Source organism: Cydia strobilella, chromosome 3 (genome assembly GCF_947568885.1).
Source record: "Cydia strobilella chromosome 3, ilCydStro3.1, whole genome shotgun sequence".
Lineage (NCBI taxonomy): Eukaryota > Metazoa > Arthropoda > Insecta > Lepidoptera > Tortricidae > Cydia > Cydia strobilella.
Window position 1 is genome coordinate 12175651 of NC_086043.1, and position 21008 is coordinate 12196658.

Here is a 21008-nt window from a genome sequence, read left to right on the forward strand (position 1 = left end):
TTTCAACTAAATCGGTTCAGCGGTTTAAGCGTGAAGAGGTAACACACAGACAGACAGACTTTCGCATTTATAATATTAGTATGGATATATTACTCTACTAGCTTTTGCCCGCGACTTCGTCTGCGTGGACTTAGTAACCCCAGCTAGAGTAAGAATAGCGCCTGGAGAAAGTCTTATAGCAATTATTCAATTTGAGCATATTATGCACACAAATTAGCAGACACTTCATTAATTATCTCAATTCCACCCCGCTTTTTACTTTCTTAAGGGATGATTTTCGGGATAAAAACTATCCTATGTCCTTCTCAAGGACTCAACCTATCTTTATGCCAAATTTCATCTAAATCGATTCAGCGGTTTAAGCGTAAAGAGGGAACACACAGACAGACAGACTTTCGCATTTATAATATTAAGTATGGATATATATATATATATATATATATATATATATATATATAGAGAGTTGACCGTTTCGTTCTGTACGGCAGTTTTTCACCACACCAACACGAGTAAATACAAAACATTACAAATCAAATGAACGATTAAATTTACATCAACTTTACTTTGCCACTCTTGTGGATAAAATGCAATTTTCTCATCAGTTTTTCAAGAATAAAGAGAGCCTTTACGAGCTTGTGGTGAAAATAAATAAACAGGTTGATAAATAAAATGCGCAATAAATCTGAATACATTTATTTCACAATAACAATACTCCAGATACATTATATTAGGTCTCAAGTGTTTTAAGCATTTCTAAAAGGATGATCTAGACCACTTTTTTTTTCAAATAATTATTTGGCCAGGAGGAAGTATTTACATAATGTAAATATTTCAAGGGTTATTAAAATAATAACAAAATGGGAATTTATTTAAAAAAAGAATGCCTTACTTTTACAAATGCTGTATAAATTGATAGACATGTGTAAATAACAAAAAGAATCTAATTTTAGTACTATACTAAAACCTACATTCTAGCTTAGACAATACTAAGAACTAAAATACTACTTAATTCTAATCAAAGCAGACTGCAATACCGTTAGAGTACAGTTAGAATATTTCTAACTTGAATACATAATATACAATGCCTTTAGGGTTGACTGCTAAACAGTTAATGACAAGGGAACTCGGAATGCTTGTCATCTCGTCACTTATAACAAACTAAGTGTTTTTATTCATGTATAGGATAATAGTTTGTGCAATCAAAATGAAGTTAGGCTGGGGTAGTAACCTCATTATTAGGTTTCTCAAGACTCTCTGCCACAGTGGTCTCTGTTTCTTCGCCATCAGCTTTGCCTTTCTTATCGCTCTTCCTGAATTTGTCATACCTGTTTATGAAATAATTTAAAATCAAAATTAAAATACTTGAATTATGATTATTGACAGTGAAATCGGCTTAGCATTAAATTGATAAGCGATTATACGTATAACACTATATTGAAATTTATAAAATTACAAGGTTTATCGAAGCCCGCGAAGGTGTTTATGACCAAGGCCAGTTAACAGACAACAGTGTCATCATATACGCAACAAGCAAGTTAGTAAAAATATTGTGGCAGTTACTAATACTGCTGAAAAAGATAACGCTATGTAGGAGCCATATGTTTTGTTGTGAATGGATTGTCATAATTTACCGGTTCTTTCGTACTCCTATGATAATTTGCCTGTTTCAATTGTGCGGTATTTTATTCGCCGGAGCACAGTGGTTAAATTAAAAGATAACGATTGGAACACTAGACTAGTCTACCTCCCAAGATCTTCGTCGTCGTCGCTGCCCTCGTTTGTGGGACGCACTTCGCGCAACAGATCACCAATGTCTTTATCCACATCAGCCCACAGTTTGTCTTCTCCTTAAAAAAATAAAATAAAAATAAGTGTTTATAATATTTCCTTACCTGACTGGGGGAAGTGTGTAATGGGGGGATAAGTGCCTACGATGATTACTTGCTAAGTTTTTATATTTCTAGAATACATTGTACTTGCCCTACATAACCTTACCAATGGCGATATCATTTTATTAGACTTTTTTTGCTAAGCAATACTTTCCTTAAAACAAGGAAATATTTAAACTACAGTAGAACTATCATTATCCGAACTAATTAGAAATCATTTTAACACGGCTCGTTTTTTTTTCAAGTTTCTTTCGATATAAAGGTTTTTTCAAACTATGTTTTTCAATCCGCTATTTTTATCAGACTTATATTTAAAAGGATATATATTTTAAAAGGACCGGTCGCAATTGGGTAATATGATTTTAGGGTTCCGTACCCAAAGGGTAAAAAGACTAAGACTCTGCTGTCTGTCTGTGTCTGTCCGTCTATCACCAGGCTGTATCTCATGAACCGTGATAGCTAGACAGTCGAATATTTCACAGATGATGTATTTCTGTTGCTGCTATAACAAAAAATACTAAAAACAGAATAAAATATTTAAGTAAATAGTAAGTAAGGGGCTCCCATACAACAAATGTGATTTTTTTGCCGTTTTTTTGCGTAATGGCACGGAACCCTTCGTGCGCGTGTCCGACTCGCACTTGGCCGGATATTTCTTGATACAATTGCTGCCTCAGAACCAGAACTGCGTCTTTCCGAGACCAAAATATTTTTTTTTGTTTAAAATTATATACTTCCAGATTTGTCCAAAATCCAGTTCCGAGGATGGGATTAATGAGGAATCAAGGGAACTCTTCAAATGTTATAGGCATGCATACATACATGTAGCGATTTTTGTATTTTCATCAACAAATCAAGGAGTTGCATTCAAAAAAGTAACGTTAAAATATAAAACACCTGAAATAAAGTTTGGATAAACTAATTTAGCGTTCAGATAAATGAAGGTTCGAATAATCAAGGTTCTACCGTAAATACTTGATTTATTATGAAATTGTACCTGTAGCATTAACAGAGTCACCATTTTCAATCTTCTTCTTTTCTTCAGCAGGTTCAGTTTTCTCAATTTTGACTTTCTCAGCAGCATCATCTTCATTAACCTCTTTGTTTTCCTCAGCTAATGTAACACATAATGTTTAATGGAACTATATCATTCCACATATTGAAAGATGGCTAGTGCGCCAAACAGAAAGTAATACAAGTGAAAACTATAACCAGAGGCCTGTTGCATAACAATTTGTAACTAGTAATGGTAGTAAAATTAACATAACTCTCTTCATAACAAAATACATTTGAAAAACAAGCTAATATTACTAGTTACAAAATGTTACGCAATAGGCCCCTAAACTTAAAATATTCTTTTTTGTTATTCCTAACCCTTTGACCGCCACAGTAGTTAAGGCACGACATCGAAATGCCGTGACTATGACACCAGGCCCCTATTTCACCACAATGACAGGTGCGACAATTGTCGACATCACTGTTACTGACGTCACAGGCCTCCAATGCCACAAGAAACACGACAATTGTCACGAAATTCCAACACAGAACTCATTTCCTGTCAAAATTACCGAAAAGTCTTTCAAGTCTTGTGACAATTGTCATTAGCTTCGCAAAATAAGTACTTATTTATCGGCGATATAATGGAGTTTTTTTAAATTAAAATGTTGGTGGCAAACAAGCACACCGCCCGTCCGATGGTATGCGGTTACCGTAGCCTATGGAGGCCTGTGACGTCAGTAACAGGGATTTCGACAATTGTCGCACCTGTCACTGTGGTGAAATAGGGGCCAGGTCGTCCAATGCCGACACGCGTTTCTCCACCAAAATATAATATGAATTTCTTAGTCTGGCAGCCAAAAGAACACTCGCCACAGACTCCTCACTTAGAGCTGATACGCTCTTGCGATTAGCTATTGAGCCTTTAGGCCTCTGGTAGATTGCACTAACCCGATGGCCACGGAACGCATGCTCCACGTCCACGTGGTGAACGCTCAACACTGACGCCGATATTGGTTAAAACAAATGGCGGTTATGGCGGTCGGCATGGCATCAGCGTCGTGGCCGTGCATTTCGTGGCCTTCGGGTAGTCGTCGCGGCCTTGTCGAGTAGTTAGTTACCTCGCTGCTGGTGCAGCTGGCGGTGGATGCGCTCGGCGTGCTTGCGCAGCGTGCGCGTGTCGCGGTGCTGCACGTACCGGCCGAGGTGGTTGCGCAGGCGGCAGTGCCGGCGCAGCGTCTCCGCCTCCTCCGCGCCGCCCGGCTCCGTGCGCGGCAGGTACACGCGGCACAGCTCGCACCACCACACCTACGTCACCCATGTACTTTAGTCACTAGTCAGGTCATAAGTTCTGTCACAAAGGTTTCGACTGAAAACTTTTTGGCAAAAATGACCTTTTTCTCGCTCCAGAATCATACAGAATTTTTCCAAATTCTGTAAACGCCAATCTTCATTCATTTGAAATCGAGGGAAGGTCTTCTAAAACCGTTTTCGCGTAGCAGCACGGGATCTGGTAGCTGCCCTCACTGATCCATTACGAACTTCCACCCTGTATAATTCATGTGTCTTGAACTGCCATAATAGGCCAGGAAATGAATGCCCAAAAAATGTTATAGAAGGAAACGCTTGGAACACAATTTTTGACTTCGTAGCTTTGTTTGGACTAGTTAGGAGGTGGACATATCAAAAGTCCCCGGCCGTAACTCTGGTGCTGGGGGGAGAGGGGGGTTTGAAGGTTCCATTTTTCGGTTTTTCGATTACATCTCGGAAACTATGCGTCTGAGCGACTTGGCCACTTACACAAAATGAAAAGAGATTTAATTTGTTACAAGTTTTATTAAGAGCCCGTAGTCGATTTGAAAACGCGCGAAGATACGATTTTTACACAGTAACCGAACGCCGGCCGCTGCTTGAAATAACGCGACCGCCTAAACAGTATTGATACTTTCGCAACATTATGCGTCACTTTATAACTTTAGTTAGGTTAAAATAAAACTTTCGGTAAATTTGATATAATCGTTTATTACTCTTAACAATTTACCTATGTATTCATATAATACATACAAATTATATAGCATGATGATAATGATTTGCACTAAGGTAATTTATTATATATATATACTAGCTGACCCGGCGAACTTTGTACCGCCTGAAAGTCGATAAATGTAGAGATAGCTTTTACTTAGTTTTAATTGCATTATCTTTTAAAGTATATAAATATTTGTTCTGGTAAAAATGCCTTAAGACATATCCAGCATATGTACATATACATTATTGTATTGTGTATTAATAAAAAGATAAAATCAAAAGTATATTTGTTACTCTTCAACATGAATTACCTTGAATGTTGGATTGAATCCATTTCTTCTATAATGTTTGCCCCAAATGAAGTCATTTGAAAACAGCAATTGTATATTGGAGCATTCACTAGAAAATGACGTGATTTTTGTGTTTCGCCAAGAAGCAACGTATACAATGGTTCTGGCGGCGGAGTCAAAAATGGCAATTTCACTTTGCCATTAAGGCAACATAATCCAGGCGTTTCTCCTGCAAACTTCAATGCGCCACAATGCCCACAAACAACATTCATTAGACCAACGCGAACCAAAGGATGCGAGCTGTAATCTATTGTGCAATCGTATAGAAACGCTGCTAGAGTTAAATTAACGCTTATAATATTTCTTCTTCCGCGGCGAAGAGTGACTCGTTGTTCATCTGTATGCTGAGCTCGACGATTTCTCATTGCCAACCGAGTGTTTCACGGGCTGCCTCTCTTTGCTCTTGAGTTCGAGAAGCACGATACCGAGACCGAGCCATCCTAACGCGGTGCTCTTCTTGATCGTTCTCCCGTTCTTCTTCAGTGAGTTGATTTGCATGGTTACTTTATTGAATCGCATGACGGCTCCGTTGGGAAAGATTAGATACTTGCCGCAATTATGGCAGTGTTTGCCGAAAGCGAGCAGATTTGGCTATGAAAAAAAGAATACGTATGTATAATACTTAGAAAAAATATGTTTCTCACTACCATCTCACTACAATAAAAAATATTGCAAATATTGAAAACGATAATGACAGACGACAGACACAAAACACAAAATAAAAAAGAAGATTTATTTGAAAATGGAAACTCACAAACTCGGCTACCGGCGTTTATGTATTGATCTTGAACAGACTCGTCGTGCCAATGTTACGAATGCGATAATTCAATTTCATAATGTTGACTATTCAAATCGTAATTTGTAAATCGCAATTGCGGAGTCTTTTTTTGTGAATCTTTTCCTTTTTTAAAGCGTAATATTAAACTTTTGGCCGAGACGATGGATGGAATGGAAATTTGTATGGGATCCAATAAAACCGATTTGGATGGAATTTGATATTATGGAGATAGTCTTAATTAGAGTTTTGAATGATTCACGGTTAGTTTCACTAGACTTATATTGACCGGGATATAGACCGTGATTACCTTTTGTATTATTTGTGAGCTCCCGATATTTCGACGCAGTTACATGCATCATGTCAGTCACCCGTGAACACCGGTAAATTATTATACACCCTTCCCAACAATTAAGACTAGTAATTGTTGGGAAGGGTGCATAATAATTTTTATTTCCAAAGTCATCCTCTTCTCTTCTCCACTCTTCTAACACTCGCTCAACGTGTTGTTGGTAGTGTACGATGAACACTGCTCAAGACCTGGAACACCTGGAGTGTGCTTCTGGGTGCAAAGGGTCAGGGGTAACACTCGCTCAACGTGCCGCTGGTAGAGTATGATGGGGAAAACTCAAGACCTGGAACACCTGAAGTGCTACTGGGTGCAAAGGGTCAGGGGTAACACTCGCTCAACATGCCGCTGGTAGTGTGTAGTGTACGATGGATACAGCTCCAGACCTGGAACACCTGAAATGCTTCTGGGTGCAAAGAGTCAGGGGTAACACTCGCTCAACGTGCTGCTGGTAGTGCAACGTGTAGCTGGTATGATAGGGAAAGCTCCAGACCAGGAACACCTGGAGTGCTGCTGGGTACAAAGGGTCAGGGGTAACGGGTAACACTCGCTCAACGTGCCCCTGGTAGTGTATGATGGGGAAAGCTCCAGATCTGGAACACTTGGAGTGCTGCTGAGTGCAAAGGGTCAAGGGCAAAGGGTGGATAACACTCGCTCAACGTGTTGTGGGTAGTGTATGACGGAGACAGCTCAAACCCTGGAACACCTGGAGTGCTGCTGGACGCATCGGATCAGGGGTAAAACTCCTTTAATCTGAAGTTGGTAGAGTATGCTGTAGGCAGGTTAAGTTCTTCAAGACCTGGAACACCTGGAGGGCTGCCAGATGAAGCAGGCACCTGACCAGAGCTACCACACGTTTAACATGCAGTAGGTACTGGGGGTTAAAAGGGGGGGGAAGTTTGTATGGGGAAACAATAAATATCTGATAACAATAAATGAACCTGAGTTCCACTAAGTAAAGCCAGGGTTCATCATCAGCTCTATCTTGGGTACTGCTCTCCCATTTGCTCATCAAGACGTGTCAGAAGACCAAAACAGCATGTGCCTATATTGCACCCAACCTGAGTTCCACTAGGTACAGCCAGGGTTCAGCATCAGCTCTATCTTGGGTACTGCTCTCCCAAGTGTTCATCAAGACGTGTCGGAGGACCAAAACAGCGTGTGCCTATGTTGCACGAAACCTGAGTTCCACTAGGTACAGCCAGGGTTCAGCATCAGCTCCATCTTGGGTACTGCTCTCCTAATTGCTCATCAAGACGTGTCGGAAGACCAAAACAGCGTGTGCCTATGTTGCACGAAACCTGATTTCCACTAGGTACAGCCAGGGTTCAGCATCAGCTCCATCTTGGGTACTGCTCTCCTAATTGCTCATCAAGATGTGTCGGAAGACCAAAATAGCGTGTGCCTATGTTGCACCAAACCTGATTTCCACTAGGTACAGCCAGGGTTCAGCATCAGCTCCATCTTGGGTACTGCTGTGCTGATTGCTCATCAAGACGTGTCGGAAGACCAAAACAGCGTGTGCCTATGTTGCACCAAACCTGCGTTCCACTAGGTACAGCCAGGGTTCAGCATCAGCTCAGCTCTATGTATACTAAAACCTTCTCCAGAATGTAACAAACACTTTTCTGAAAACCGCATCAAAATCGGTTCAGCCAAACGCGAGATAATCGCGAACAAACATACATACATACATACATATACATACAAACATACGGGTCAAACTGAGAACCTCCTTTTTTTTGAAGGCGGTTAATAAACAAGTACTTACAACCCAAAGATTAAAGTTTCTGGTCGCAGTTTACACGCACACAGTACAGCCAAACACGCAAACAAATATAATTTTTTACACGGCGAGCGACGCACACAATGATAAATAACTTCGTCGTCGTCGATGCAACGTGCGGAGCCGATCAACAAACGTCCTGCCTCTACCAGCTCCCGCGCGGGACTGAGGCCGCGAGCGCGTGTCACCGGTGTTATACCAATAAAAGGGGAAGTTTTTAAAAAATTGTCAGAAAATAAAAGTTGCAATTTAAATAAAATGAAGTACAGCAACAGTTTAAGTAAACATTGCAGATTATTTGAGTATGCAATCTACGTCGAAAATAAGTAGATTTTCGGAGAAATTGTCACTTGTTTTGAGGTCATTTCTGGAGAAAATTGAATTAGTTTAACTTTCATTTCCTCGAACTCTGTCATATAACAACAATGTAATCTGATAAACGTCAAGTACAGAATATGTGTAATACAAATTTACCATTTTTAGCAGTCCAAACTTTACGAAATTTACAAATAAGAGCATCAAAATCAGTTACAGGTTACAGTTTACACGCGTTTACCTAAACGTCCATCAGAAAAAAAAAACATTACTAATTTAGTAAGCCTTTTTTCAAATAATTGATCTGATAAACGTAAAGATAAGAAGTCGTGCTAATAGAAACCAGTACTTGTTATTTCAATTAGGTAACAAAAGGTGTACAATTTCACAGAAGAAATCTATCAACTTTACATTTTTGCGACTAAAATCGTAACCGGGCTCTTAAGTCAAGTTTTTCGATATCTTGTATAGTTTTTGCGATATCCGCTCTTGAAGGTTTAATTAGGGCTCTCATTTTTATCTTGATTATCTACATCAGTGAAGCTGCTAGGCCGGGTTTGGTTTCGTTTTCGTATAAATCGGGGGTGCTGAATTCATTTATGGTTTGAAGGGTATTAGCTGAAGTACAGACATGTCGGAGAACTAAATGCTGGTGATGAAATAACATTCTAATAAAGTAGGTTCATACAATAAACAATTGTACCTGTTTTATTAATGTGACATCGATTTTTACTCCCTTTTGCGAAGTAAAATTTTTCACAATCAAGCCGCGTATTTGCGTCTAACGACAATCCCAAAGTAAACAAAGTCGCGATCTAAAGGCCATGCCAGGATAAGCTAAGTGAATCTGCCCCCAGCGAGTTTTGGCTTGTAATTTTTTTTATTGATTTGTCTTTCTATTAGTATCGAGTATGCGAAATTTCAGCTCCCCAAACTTTATAGTTAAATAAAATAAAAAAAACGAAATATGATCTTTCTTCAATATTTTTTTTTCTAGCCAGCCGATTTTGACGTTCGTCACGTATATTGTGCATGTAGTAAGGACAATCACATGATATTAATTTTGTGACATATTGCCATACAAAAACATTAAAAAATATATATAAATATTTTTGAAAAAATAAAATAAAGTATTATTACGCCAGCGACACCAGATTTTTCAACAAAGTAGGCCTCTTTAATAAGCCATCAAATGAATATAATTACTTTATTTTATCTGTGGTATAACAAGGTGTTTTTTTAATTGAATACATCACTATACATTTACTCGCATACCCGCTCGTTGAAACTAATCGCTTACAAACTCTTTAGAGAATCGTGCACGTTCGTCATGAACACGGGCCACTGATAAAAATAAAAAATGTGAATATGTTTTTTCTGTGCCGGTTTTTCAAATAAACTTTCGATATCGACTGCTGAACTAGCTGACTGTCAATGTAAGAGAGCAGCCTCACGGTCGTCGCAGAGGCAACACATTAAATGCGTTGCGACACTTGCGACGACGCGACGTCACGCACCAGTGGAGCCTGGCCCTAACTCAGCATGAAACTTACCGTATAATCAAATTTAGACAGTGACAAACAGTTTTCACGGTTTGGTGCAAATAAGCGAATGTATGATTAGTTAGTTTCCATATTATGCTAGCTAGAAATTTGGTACAGAATCGTTGAATGATATAGGATAGGATGAACATGAAATGTTAGTTGATACACACCTCCAACTTCTTAATGTGGTCACTGCCAATGTTAATCTCCACTTTGGGTTTCTTGGGAGCCTCACTATCTTTCTTCTCAGTGCCAGAGTCCTCATCTTCCACCTCTGAGAATGGTTAAAATTCATTAAAACCGAAAATTACACTGAAATTAATACTATTTTTATATATTAATGTTTCTAACCATCAACATCACCCACAGAGTCGAGAGTCATAAAGTTATCCAAATCAACATCCATGCCTTCATCGCCGCTACCTTCCTGAGCTTCCTTTGGGCTGGCGCGGCGAATAGTTCGGTTCGCCTTTTTCTGAACAAAATACCAATATTTATTATTGATATCAGTATGAGGAATTTCAAGTCAAGACAGCACATGCTCAAGAAATGGCTTATACATGGAAAGAAATGAATTGCAATTTAGTGAGCTTTACTACCAGAGTAAAGCTGTAAGGTACTTCGAAACCAATTGATTTCTTGGAACTACATGAAATAATGATATTTACCAGTTGCACTTAATCAAAATTAAAATCATAATAAAGGCTAGTTTTTCCTTTGGGTAGGGTAGGTGAGATGGATATGGCAGGGCACGGGCTGGGTCACCTTGAGATGGTCTAACGAGCAGATGTGGTGCTCGTAGATCATGGGCGAGCGGAAGGCGAGGCGGCAGACGCGGCAGAAGGGCATGAGGAAGCGCTTCATGGCGCGGTGCGTGTCGCTCTGGTTGTGCGCTAGACGCGTGGTGCGGTGGTTGAGACGGCACACGAGACAGAAGGTGGTGTGCGCGGCCAGGTCGGCGCCGGCCGTGGCCTCGAGCGAGCGCTGCGCCTCGCGCTGCGCCACGCGCATGCGCAGCAGCTGCATCTTGTGGCGCCGCGCCACCGCGCTCATGGCCGCGCGGTGCTTGCTCGACATCAGGTGCTTGGCATAGCCCTATGGAATTACTGCACTTTGTAAAAACTTCATTTTAATTGCCACTGCAACTCCTCAAGTTCCATGAATCATATTAATGTCTAAAACTTGCCTCCAGAATTGAACGAACTAAATTGACATGAGTTTGACACATAAAATGATACCAGGAATAGCAAAGAAAAAATAGTCACGAGTATATATGTCGATAAAATGATATCGATAAGTAATATATTGCAATAACTACCCATGTGCCATGTGATAATTATAAAGGGAACGATTTCGATTTATGAATGTGACGAGAAAAGTGGTTGATTTCATTGTAAGATTGTGACATTACCGATCAAATCACGAGCTGCGGACGAGAAAATGCCAAATTTCGATGTTAGTATGGGGTTTCCCCATCTGGGCTGGCCTTATTTGTATTTTGAGCCAAAATATTTATTTAATTACAATATATTTTTATCCAATATTCTTGTCTCAATTATTATAGTACAATATTAGAAATACCAACAAATATTTGTAAAATAACATAGAAATATTACTTAAAGTTACATTTGAACATTTTGAACTGACCGCGCAACAGTGAGTGCAACAACAAGTAGCGGTGATTTCTCGCGATATTCTCTAATTCAAACTTTTTTGAAAATATTGATATGAACAGCACTGGCCAAACTGTGGTATCATGTGCACATTGATTTGTCAATTTAGTTCGCCTGATTCTGGAGGCAACTTTAGTGGTCTAGTTATTAGTTTTTTTAGTAGTCTAATTATTAAGAACGTGGACTGAATTAATTTACTGTTATATTTGCAAGATGCTTCATTACAGGTTGAAAACTATTTCTAATAGTATTGTGACTAATTGCTATTGTGTCTGTGTATTGTGTTGTGACTGTATGACCAAGTAATTGGCTTATTATTTTAATCTATTGCTTAGTAGCAACATTTGAGCTGGCCTGACTGGTAAGATAAGAATATGTTGTGTACTTACACCGAAAGTGGCAGATTTGTCCTTGCAGTGCACGCAGAGCAGGTGCACATACGGTCGTTTGCGCGGCTCCGCCTCGGGCAGGTCGGGCTCCTTGTCCGTGTCCCCGTCGTCGCCCGCCTCGCCCGCTTCTACGTCAGAACCGTCCACGTCGTCTTCTGCCTATTATTTAAAATCAAGTAGATATATTTCATTAAATCATGTTGTCAATGATAAGATACAAATAAATAGTTATTTAGCGGTCAAATTAATACTAAAGCAAGTTACAAACGTAACTTAATAGAGTAGCAAGAGTAAGATGTAGTTATGTACCAACCTTAGGTGACTTGATCTTGGATTCCTTTTTGTCCTCAATGGCTTCATCCTTGTCATCAGCATCCCAGTCTTCCTCAGTTGACGAGGCCTCATCTTCCTTAGACTTCACAGAGCTGTTAAAGTGTACTTTGATGTAATAACCATAATCACAAAAGTTCTATAAGTATTATTTTATGCATTGTATTATTTTATTATATGTATAATACTACAAGTAGGTTTGTCTTTGCTTTTTATACCAGTCCTTTGGAGTTACCTTGATGACATCTTTTTTTGCAGTAACATCTCATAATCCTCTTAGTATATCTAAATTCTTAATCCTGTAAACCTAGGCATATACGGGCCTCATAGATACCATGTTCAATCCCAATCTGTGGAAGGTTTTCTCCAACACATCACATCCATAAATTCACACCGGCCCACGCATCTATCAGGGGTGTCTCTGTCAGTTTTTCATTTCAACAAATAATATAAAGATAGTTCGGGTAAACCAAAAATAACGAAAACATAGTCGGGGGATCATATTACCTTCGGCCCTTGATAGACCTGAACGCTTGGGTGTAACCCAGCGGTCTGGTTTCGAATCGCCTAAAGGAGGGGCGCGAGCGCGGAGCGCCGCGGTAGGTGGCGCGCGAGCGCAGCGTGCGGCCGCGGAAGGAGCGGCGCGAGGCGCGCATGCGCGGGGCCGAGCGCGTCGGTTCGCGCGGCGGGCCCATCGCGCTCGCCTTGCGGTACTCTCGGCTGGGCGAGCGCCTCCTGTCCTCGCCACTGAACGTGCGCCGCTCGCTGTACATCTCTTGTCTACCGCTGTAAGACCCGCCATAGTGTCCGCCGCCTTCGTGGCTACGTCTATCGCTGGACCCCTGTACACAATTCTCTCTATTTTCGCCACAAGTCTTACAAAACCAAATGGTATTAAATTAAGGCACATGAATGAGATATATGTTTTTATCTTTTGCCATAAAGCATTTCTCCTGTTTTGTTTTCTCTACAATAAATATCTGGAAATGAAGCATTGAATGGGTTACCCTGTATGCTGCCACTAGCCCGTGGAGTGTTTGGCGGCTCATGGTGTCGACTGTCAGCGCTCGACGGGCTAGCTTGCACCTTGAATATCAGTGTCATTGGACTTGTATTGCTCTATATGGCAAAACGGGATATGCGGTGTATTTTTCCATCCCTTCAAATCATGGGTAGATGTTTGACAGCAAGATAGGCAGATTTGGAAGATGACGAAGATGTGACCACAAAATGGTTCAGTTGTTGAAATAAGTAAATTTCCTGCATCATTTGCTGGATAAGCTCAAACTGACAGTAGCATTCTCAAATGTGCTGAAATATTGTACATTTTAATCGGATTGTGTTGAAGGTATTGCCTATATGATGTGTAACAATCCTCATCAGTTCATTGTCTTACAAGTGGGTAAATAATTAGTCAACACTATATCTCCTTCAGTAATTTTTGACATTCTCATCTGCTTATTCTGTAATTGTATGCAATTGTTAGACTATATCCAAGTAAAAACTGTCTAGAGTAAATTACTAGGCAAAAATCAAGCCAATATCACAATCACTTTCTGACTTCATTCATGGCTTAGTAGGTACTGCTAATCAATATGTTACTATAATGCATCAGATACTCAATTTCATTGTATTCTCTATTGCCTGAAACTCTTATCAAATTCTCCATTATAGTTTGACATCCATGGTTTAAACAGTTTGGTCTGCTCCTCATTCATATATTCTTTTTTTATAAGTCATCAATATCAATATAAGATTGCTACCTTTTCAATTCAATGTTTATTAACTATAAGTATACAAACCTCCATTCTTATCCTTTTCCGTTCAGGTGATCCAGATCGGCCACCATAATCCCGATTGGAATAACCAGTTGACTCCTGTGAATAATGGTTAAAAGTAAGGGTGCTGCTGTGAAGTTAAAATTATCACAAAGTAAATATTTGTTTTAGGCCACCAACAACAAAAATACAATTATTTTAATGAGAGCCCTGTAAAATAATTTTCACCACACCAACACAAGGAAAATACTAACTGTAAAATATCAAACAAAATCAAAGCAAATTGATTCAAAATGAATGTTATTAAATATTTATCATTCAAAATCAACATTTAAGAGTCAATTCTGCCAGCAAGCATTAGAAAACAACTCAAAATTTGCATTTGATTACTTTGCCTCGCATGAGAATAAAATGCAACTTCCTTATCAGTTTTTAGGGTTCCGTACCCAAAGGGTAAAAACGGGATCCTATTACTAAGACTTCGCTGTCCATCTGTCACCAGGCTGTATCTCGTGATAGCTAGACAGTTGAAATTTTCACAGATGATGTATGTCTGTTGCCGCTATAACAACAAATACTAAAAAGTACAGAACCCTCGGTGGGCGAGTCCGACTCGCACTTGGCCGGTTTTTTGAACAATCAAGAGAGCCTTTACCAGCTGGTGTGGTGAAAAACAATCTATTTCCTTATGTGTGTCTGGAGTGAAAACAAGCATATAAACATCAATCTTATAAGTATTATACAATGGAATCCTCTATGTGGCATTTGAATTCGTGGCAAACTCTTAAAGGATACAAATGCTGTTTGTGGATTTGACCTTTTGACTCATATATTGATAAGTAGGCTTAATAACAGTAATCATAATTGTAAAGGAATTCAACTGAAACACAGAATAACTAATAGTACTACACAGAAAATTCACTCCTTCACAAAAGCCAGATTTAGGTATAGAATTAACAGATAACAGATTTAGGTATAATACCTACACTCGCCGCCTGCAAGCAAAATTGAAACTTATAACCGCGCACGAACTGTGAATCTTCTTTGCGCGCCGCAGTTTTATGAGTGTCGGCAGGGGTTGTCACTTGACAAGTTTTTGTACCTATACCTACTGATTTATTATTTTTAAGATAAATATGTAGGAATTACAAACGTTGATTCTTTAAACATAATTTTTTTAGCGGAGATAGTATGTCTGATTCTCACGGAAGTAGGTATGCCACAGAAGTACTTATTCCTTTGAAAATATGTCTGCTTCCTTGTTCTTCCGTTTATTCAGACATCCGTAAACAGAACATTATCTTTTATACAGATTAGATCGCGATGTAGGTTTCGAAGCCATTGCGTATTTTCAATTTTGCGCGAGCGCCACGTGACACGACTCGTGCGAGCCGAGCGGCAGCCCACTGTCATACACCTTCCCGGGCGGTGCGCCGGCCAAATATACCTAAACTGCGCAGTGACACCCCCCTGACTGAAATATACAACTGACAATAAAGAACTCGATGCGTTCCAGCGGGATTGGCGGGATCTTGCCCAGCAAAGGGAGGATTGGAAAGGGAGAGGGGAGGCCTTTGCCCAGCAGTGGGACACACACATAGGCTAATAAAATTAAAAAAAATAACTTACAGATCTATAAGATTTTTTATAGGAATCTTCAATCCTATCCCTGCTTGGGGCGTATCTATTGCCACCACTGCTGCTGTATCGGGACTCATTATTATAGTAGCTGCCGCCACGTCCGCCGCGGCTCTCGTACGAGCCACGGCCACCACTGCCGCGGTAAGAGCCACGGTATCCGCTGCTCGCTCGGCCACTGTAGCTGCCCCGCCCACTGAATCCGCCGTATCCGCGACCTCGAGATGACATCTGCCCAACAATAAATAACTACTATTCAACTACTTTAAGTATATATAATCACATTAGATGGTGACACGTTTTCTAAATTTCTAGTCTACTATACGTCAGGTAACAGACGAAATACGAATACACAGATCGTTATTCAATAAGTAATTGATAAATTTAGGACGAATATAAATATGATAAAGACTACTACTTTAATACTTGTTTATTATGAAAGATTAATAGAGAAGACATGATGAAAGCATTAACCTTTCCTTAGATATGGATATAAAATGGCGTCAAGACATTAAGAGTATGAGTATGTACAGCGAAAGATGTTAGCACAAATGTATGAATATACATACATTTATAAAAACTTTTGAACGAATCCCAAATCTTCAAAATTAAACTTGCTATCACAGTTTTGTAACACAAAATTTAATGGTTAACTTGCGGAAAAATCGCCATCACCGGCCCGGCGTCTTTTTTCCTATCACGTCATTCAGTGTTGCCGCTTGCCAGTGCCGAAATTGCATGCCATTCAAAGAGTAGTATAATATCATATAATATAGTTGGTCAAGCAAATCTTGTCAGTAAATAAGAACAAAAAAACTATACTCATTTTTTTTTTTTTTTTTTTTTATTATTCAATAGCCATAAACTGTATGTGTACATGTTGATGTTAGACAAGGACAGTGAGAATCAATACAATTTTACCCGGTGGGTGTAGCTACATATTTACATACTTATTAACTAACAGTTTATATTATAGTATTCACTTAAGGTGTAGGGGCATAACTCAATGACAAATTTTTTAAGTTCTGTCAAAAACTTCAAGTCATTAAGTGACTTAATTTGTACGGGCAACGTATTAAACACTTTAGCAGCAACATAGATAGTGCTACGCTGGTAGATTGCTGCCGTAGCAACAGGAGCCCGAATGTCGTGAGCAAACATTGAATTTAGTCTGTCGCTATTAAAGTTATTTTTTGCAGGAAATTTATTTACATGCCGGCGAACTAGTTTGCAGAGTTCTATTATATACAGTGCAGAGATAGTGGGCAGATAGTAGTCCTTTTCTAGATCCTCTTTTCAGATAGTAGTCCATCCTTTTCTTTTAGGTGGTAGTACTAGTTTAAGACAAAGATAGTATGTTTCTCTCTGTCTATGTTTGAAATGAGACAGTCCTTTCACCTTTGACAAACTATATATAGGCGTAATCTATGCAAACCTTTTGACAGTTGCCAACCAGAGTATATAACCACTACGTTTTGCCAACCTTATAAGCGTAAAGGTACCTCCACACTCATGCGCAAATCACGGCGTGAAGCCGCGAACGTTGTGGCGTCGGGTTTTTTGTCGGTTTATTAGCCCGCGTCAAAGGAAGCGCAAACTGGCAAGACTCCACATTCAGAGGCGCCGAAGTGGATTGACAACGTCAAACGCGAATATTTAAAATTTTTAAATATAATTATTAAATTTATCAGATTAGCTCCTGGTGTAGCTAGATCTATTCTCCCATTTGTGTAGGTATTCTTACTGAACCTAAAATTTTATAAATGGAGAATGATTCCCTCGGCGATCCTGGAGGGTCAACAGACCCTCCAGTTCTGACCCCGCCGTCTCCCGCTGCGTTTGTAACTGTCAGGAACGATATCTGCCGCGATATTTCAGCCCGCAGATGTAGGCCGGATATCGACCTTAAGACCAGATCCCGCATCCCCATTAGCGAATATAAGTCTAAAACAGATGGCAAGATTGCTGGAAATAACAAGGAAGCGGGTATTGCCCTTAGCAACTCATTTTCTAGTTTACCACATACTGATACTGATTCTCAGGACTCTGAGTTGGCCCTCGGCCAAACACTGAAATGGCAAGACGCTACGTCTAGTAATATTTTGCCAGATAAATTCCCAAAGACAAAGTCTAATTCGTCGTATAGCCTCAAAATTAAAAATATGGCACAGGGACAGGAGGTAAGACTGCCGACTGATTCCCATGATGATTCCGAGTATTACAAAAGTGATGATGAAGAACATTTGATGGAGATGGAGATGAGCAGGCAAACTATTAAAAGACATAGAGAAAAGGAAAATGGGAGTGAAGATGGAGAGCCAGAGTGGAATACAGTGGAAAGGAAAAGAAAAAAGGAGAGAAACATCACAATGGCTCAAGATAACAGCGACAAAGCTAACCTTCAGGTGTATATCTCGAATAAAGAAAAACTACCCAAACAATTTGCCATGGCTCGTTTTTTAAAAGAAAATAACATTAAAGGTATTTGTGCAATAAAATATTTAAACCCTTATAAAATTCGGCTGGAGTTCGTTGACAAGGAAAATATGGACCAAATATTTCAATGTGAAAACATTATTAAACAAGGTTGGGTTTTACACAGACCAATGGAGATTGGACTGAGCTATGGCATCATCAGAAACGTAGACCTTGATCTTTGCGAGGAAGATATACTAAAGTTAGTGTCTTGCACTGAGACAGTCATTTCAGTCAAAAGATTAAACCGTCGAGATAAAGGCGATGGCCATTGGTGCCCGAGTGAGGTGGCACGGTTATCCTTCAAGTGCTCGAAGCTGCCACCTTTCGTTTACGTAGATGGCTTACGAATTAAAGTAGAGCCCTATGTTCACCCTGTGACCCAATGTTTCAAATGCTGGAAAATTGGTCATAGCGTTAGAAATTGTACATCAAAATTATTTATGTGCCCTAAATGCGGAGGCGATCATCCCAACTGCGTAACTGCAACTTTCGTGTGCGTCAACTGCCGTGGTAACCACATATCGATGGCGAAGATCTGCCCAGTATACCAGAAAGAGAGGAAGCTACGGGAGTTGATGTCCGAATTCAACTGTACATACAGAAAGGCATTGAGCCTTTACGCAGCCCCTATACCAAGACCACTGGAGGAAGAAAATCCGTACATGAATAGTCACTCATTCCCTCCAGTCAAGCATAGTCCTCCACCAGGCTCTGATAAATCGCCATGTGTTTTATCGTACAGTAATGTTCTTTCAGAAGGAAGAGTCAATCCTATTCTGAATCATCAAGTTCAGGATCCAGTACCTGGTACTTCCAAGCCTGGATCGTCAGAACAAAAAATTAAAATTAAAACTAAAAACGAGAAAAGGAAGAAAACCGCTGTTGACCCTCCCAAGATAGAGTGGAATGCAGAAATTAACGCTCAAAGTGACAATGTCAATGGACCTCACGAGAACGAGAACGATCGGAAAACGACATTTAACGAGCTGTTAAGACGGGTAAAGGAGGTGATTTTCCTAAATAGTATAAGTATCCAAGATAAAATTCAAGGCGTTATTAAATTATGTGTGGAATGGCTGGTGATTCTGGCGGCAGGATTCTTTTCAGACTCAAGTATAGTTAAAGGTTTTTTACAGTTTGTTAATTATGGCTAGTTCTAGTAATTCCATTAGTTTAAATATTATCCAATGGAATGCCCAGAGTCTGTTAGGCAAGCTTAAATCGTTTCAAGAATTGTTAAGATTACAAAAAGTTCATATTGCTGTGGTAAGTGAAACATGGTTATCTAAAGATTATAGCGTTAGAATTCATGGTTATCAGGTTTACAGGAAGGATAGACATGATGGTTACGGGGGTGTAATGATTCTCGTACACAACTCGATTCAATGTCTAATTTCAAATGTTGTCATTGGTAATGCAGGTATCGAGTTCCTGAAGGTTAAGCTTTTAAAATGCCGAGTAATTGAAAACATTGTTGCAATTTATTGTCCTAGCAAAATAAATACAAGTCAAACGGATTGGGATGAAGTCTTTAGTCATTGTGAGCCGAAAACCTTAGTCCTTGGCGACTTTAACGGGCATCACTCTAGTTGGTCGTGTAAAACGGATCCAAGAGGTAATCAAATTCATAATTCTATTTGGGACAGTGACTTGTTAACACTTAACAGCGGAGAAACGACTTGGATGAGGTTATCCGACGGCGTGTTGCAAAAGTCCTCTCCCGATATTAGTTTGGCCAGCACAGATATAGCTCTAGACCTTAATTGGTCAATAGTTAATGAAACATTAGGTAGTGATCACTTTTTGATTAAACTTTCAACTAAACAACAATGCAATTTCAGCATCCCTGTTAAGAAAAGAAATTTCAAAAAGGCTAATTGGCAAAAATATAAAGAAGGTTTACAAGAACACTTTAAAAATTTTACGATCTGTAGTGACCATCAAGAAAATTATAATCAATTTATTCATCTCATTAATCAAGTAGCAGATATACATATCCCATATCATACATTTAATAATAACGTAAAGTCAGCATTTAAGCCAAAACCCTATTGGAACCAAAAGCTATCTGAAGCTATAGCCAAACGCAGGCTGGCATTAACCAGGTTTCGTAGGAATCCTACTCCAGGTAATCTAGATATTTTACGAGACAAGACTTCTAAGGCCCATAATGATCTGTGTGGAGCTATTCGAAAGGGTTGGCAAGATCTATGCTCTTCAGTCGATGCAAGTACTACTTCGAGTGAGATGTGGAGGAAAATGGCCTGGATGAAGGGCTACAGAGCTCCTAGACAGTACATTGACCCAGTACTAGCTGAGGAACTACTATGTTCACTGTCTCCAGATTATGCCGTCCCACCTTCACCGTTGCTTTTGGATTATGAGTCTCCCATTGATATTGATATCTCTATGCAGGAGTTAAATAAGTGCATTAAACTCAAGGATACCTCCCCTGGGTGTGATGACATTTCATACTCTATGATTAGACATCTTCCAGAAAATGGCAAAAAGATATTGTTGTGTCTATATAATAACTTTTTCGTTAACGGATTTGTCCCTAATCAATGGAAAGATATTGGTATTATTCCTATTCCAAAACCGGGCAGAGATCCGAGCCAAATATCATCATTACGACCTATTTCATTAATGTCGTGTGTATGCAAAATCTTTCACGCAATTATCAACCATAG

The 21008-nt window shown here is 39.5% G+C and overlaps 2 protein-coding genes across 2 annotated transcripts in view; one reads left to right on the forward strand and one right to left on the reverse strand.

Annotated features, from left to right (window-relative positions):
- Nucleotides 1-21008, forward strand: part of LOC134755915 (nuclear speckle splicing regulatory protein 1) — a 283664-nt gene that overhangs the window by 181207 nt on the left and 81449 nt on the right. The gene's annotated exons all lie outside the window — the stretch shown is intronic.
- On the reverse strand, nucleotides 678-16565 carry LOC134755871 (zinc finger protein on ecdysone puffs). Its single transcript, XM_063692508.1, has 13 exons — nucleotides 16410-16565; nucleotides 15832-16071; nucleotides 14227-14301; nucleotides 12932-13266; nucleotides 12408-12519; nucleotides 12095-12253; nucleotides 10798-11127; nucleotides 10384-10507; nucleotides 10203-10306; nucleotides 4007-4193; nucleotides 2887-3003; nucleotides 1745-1847; nucleotides 678-1325 (listed from the first exon to the last, which is right to left on the reverse strand). Exons 2-13 carry the CDS (start codon nucleotides 16069-16071, stop codon nucleotides 1211-1213), a joined length of 2001 nt encoding a protein of 666 aa, XP_063548578.1. The 5' UTR covers nucleotides 16410-16565; the 3' UTR covers nucleotides 678-1210.

Excerpts from the sequence above, each read along its gene's own strand:
- LOC134755871 (XM_063692508.1), bottom strand. The coding sequence starts at position 16,071 with ATGTCATCTCGAGGTCGCGGATACGGCGGATTCAGTGGGCGGGGCAGC. Across the intron at positions 12,520-12,931 it reads AGGTCTATCAAGGGCCGAAG|CTCTGTGAAGTCTAAGGAAG; the intron begins GTAATATGATCC and ends ACACTTTAACAG. Across the intron at positions 12,254-12,407 it reads CCAAGATCAAGTCACCTAAG|GCAGAAGACGACGTGGACGG; the intron begins GTTGGTACATAA and ends TTTAAATAATAG.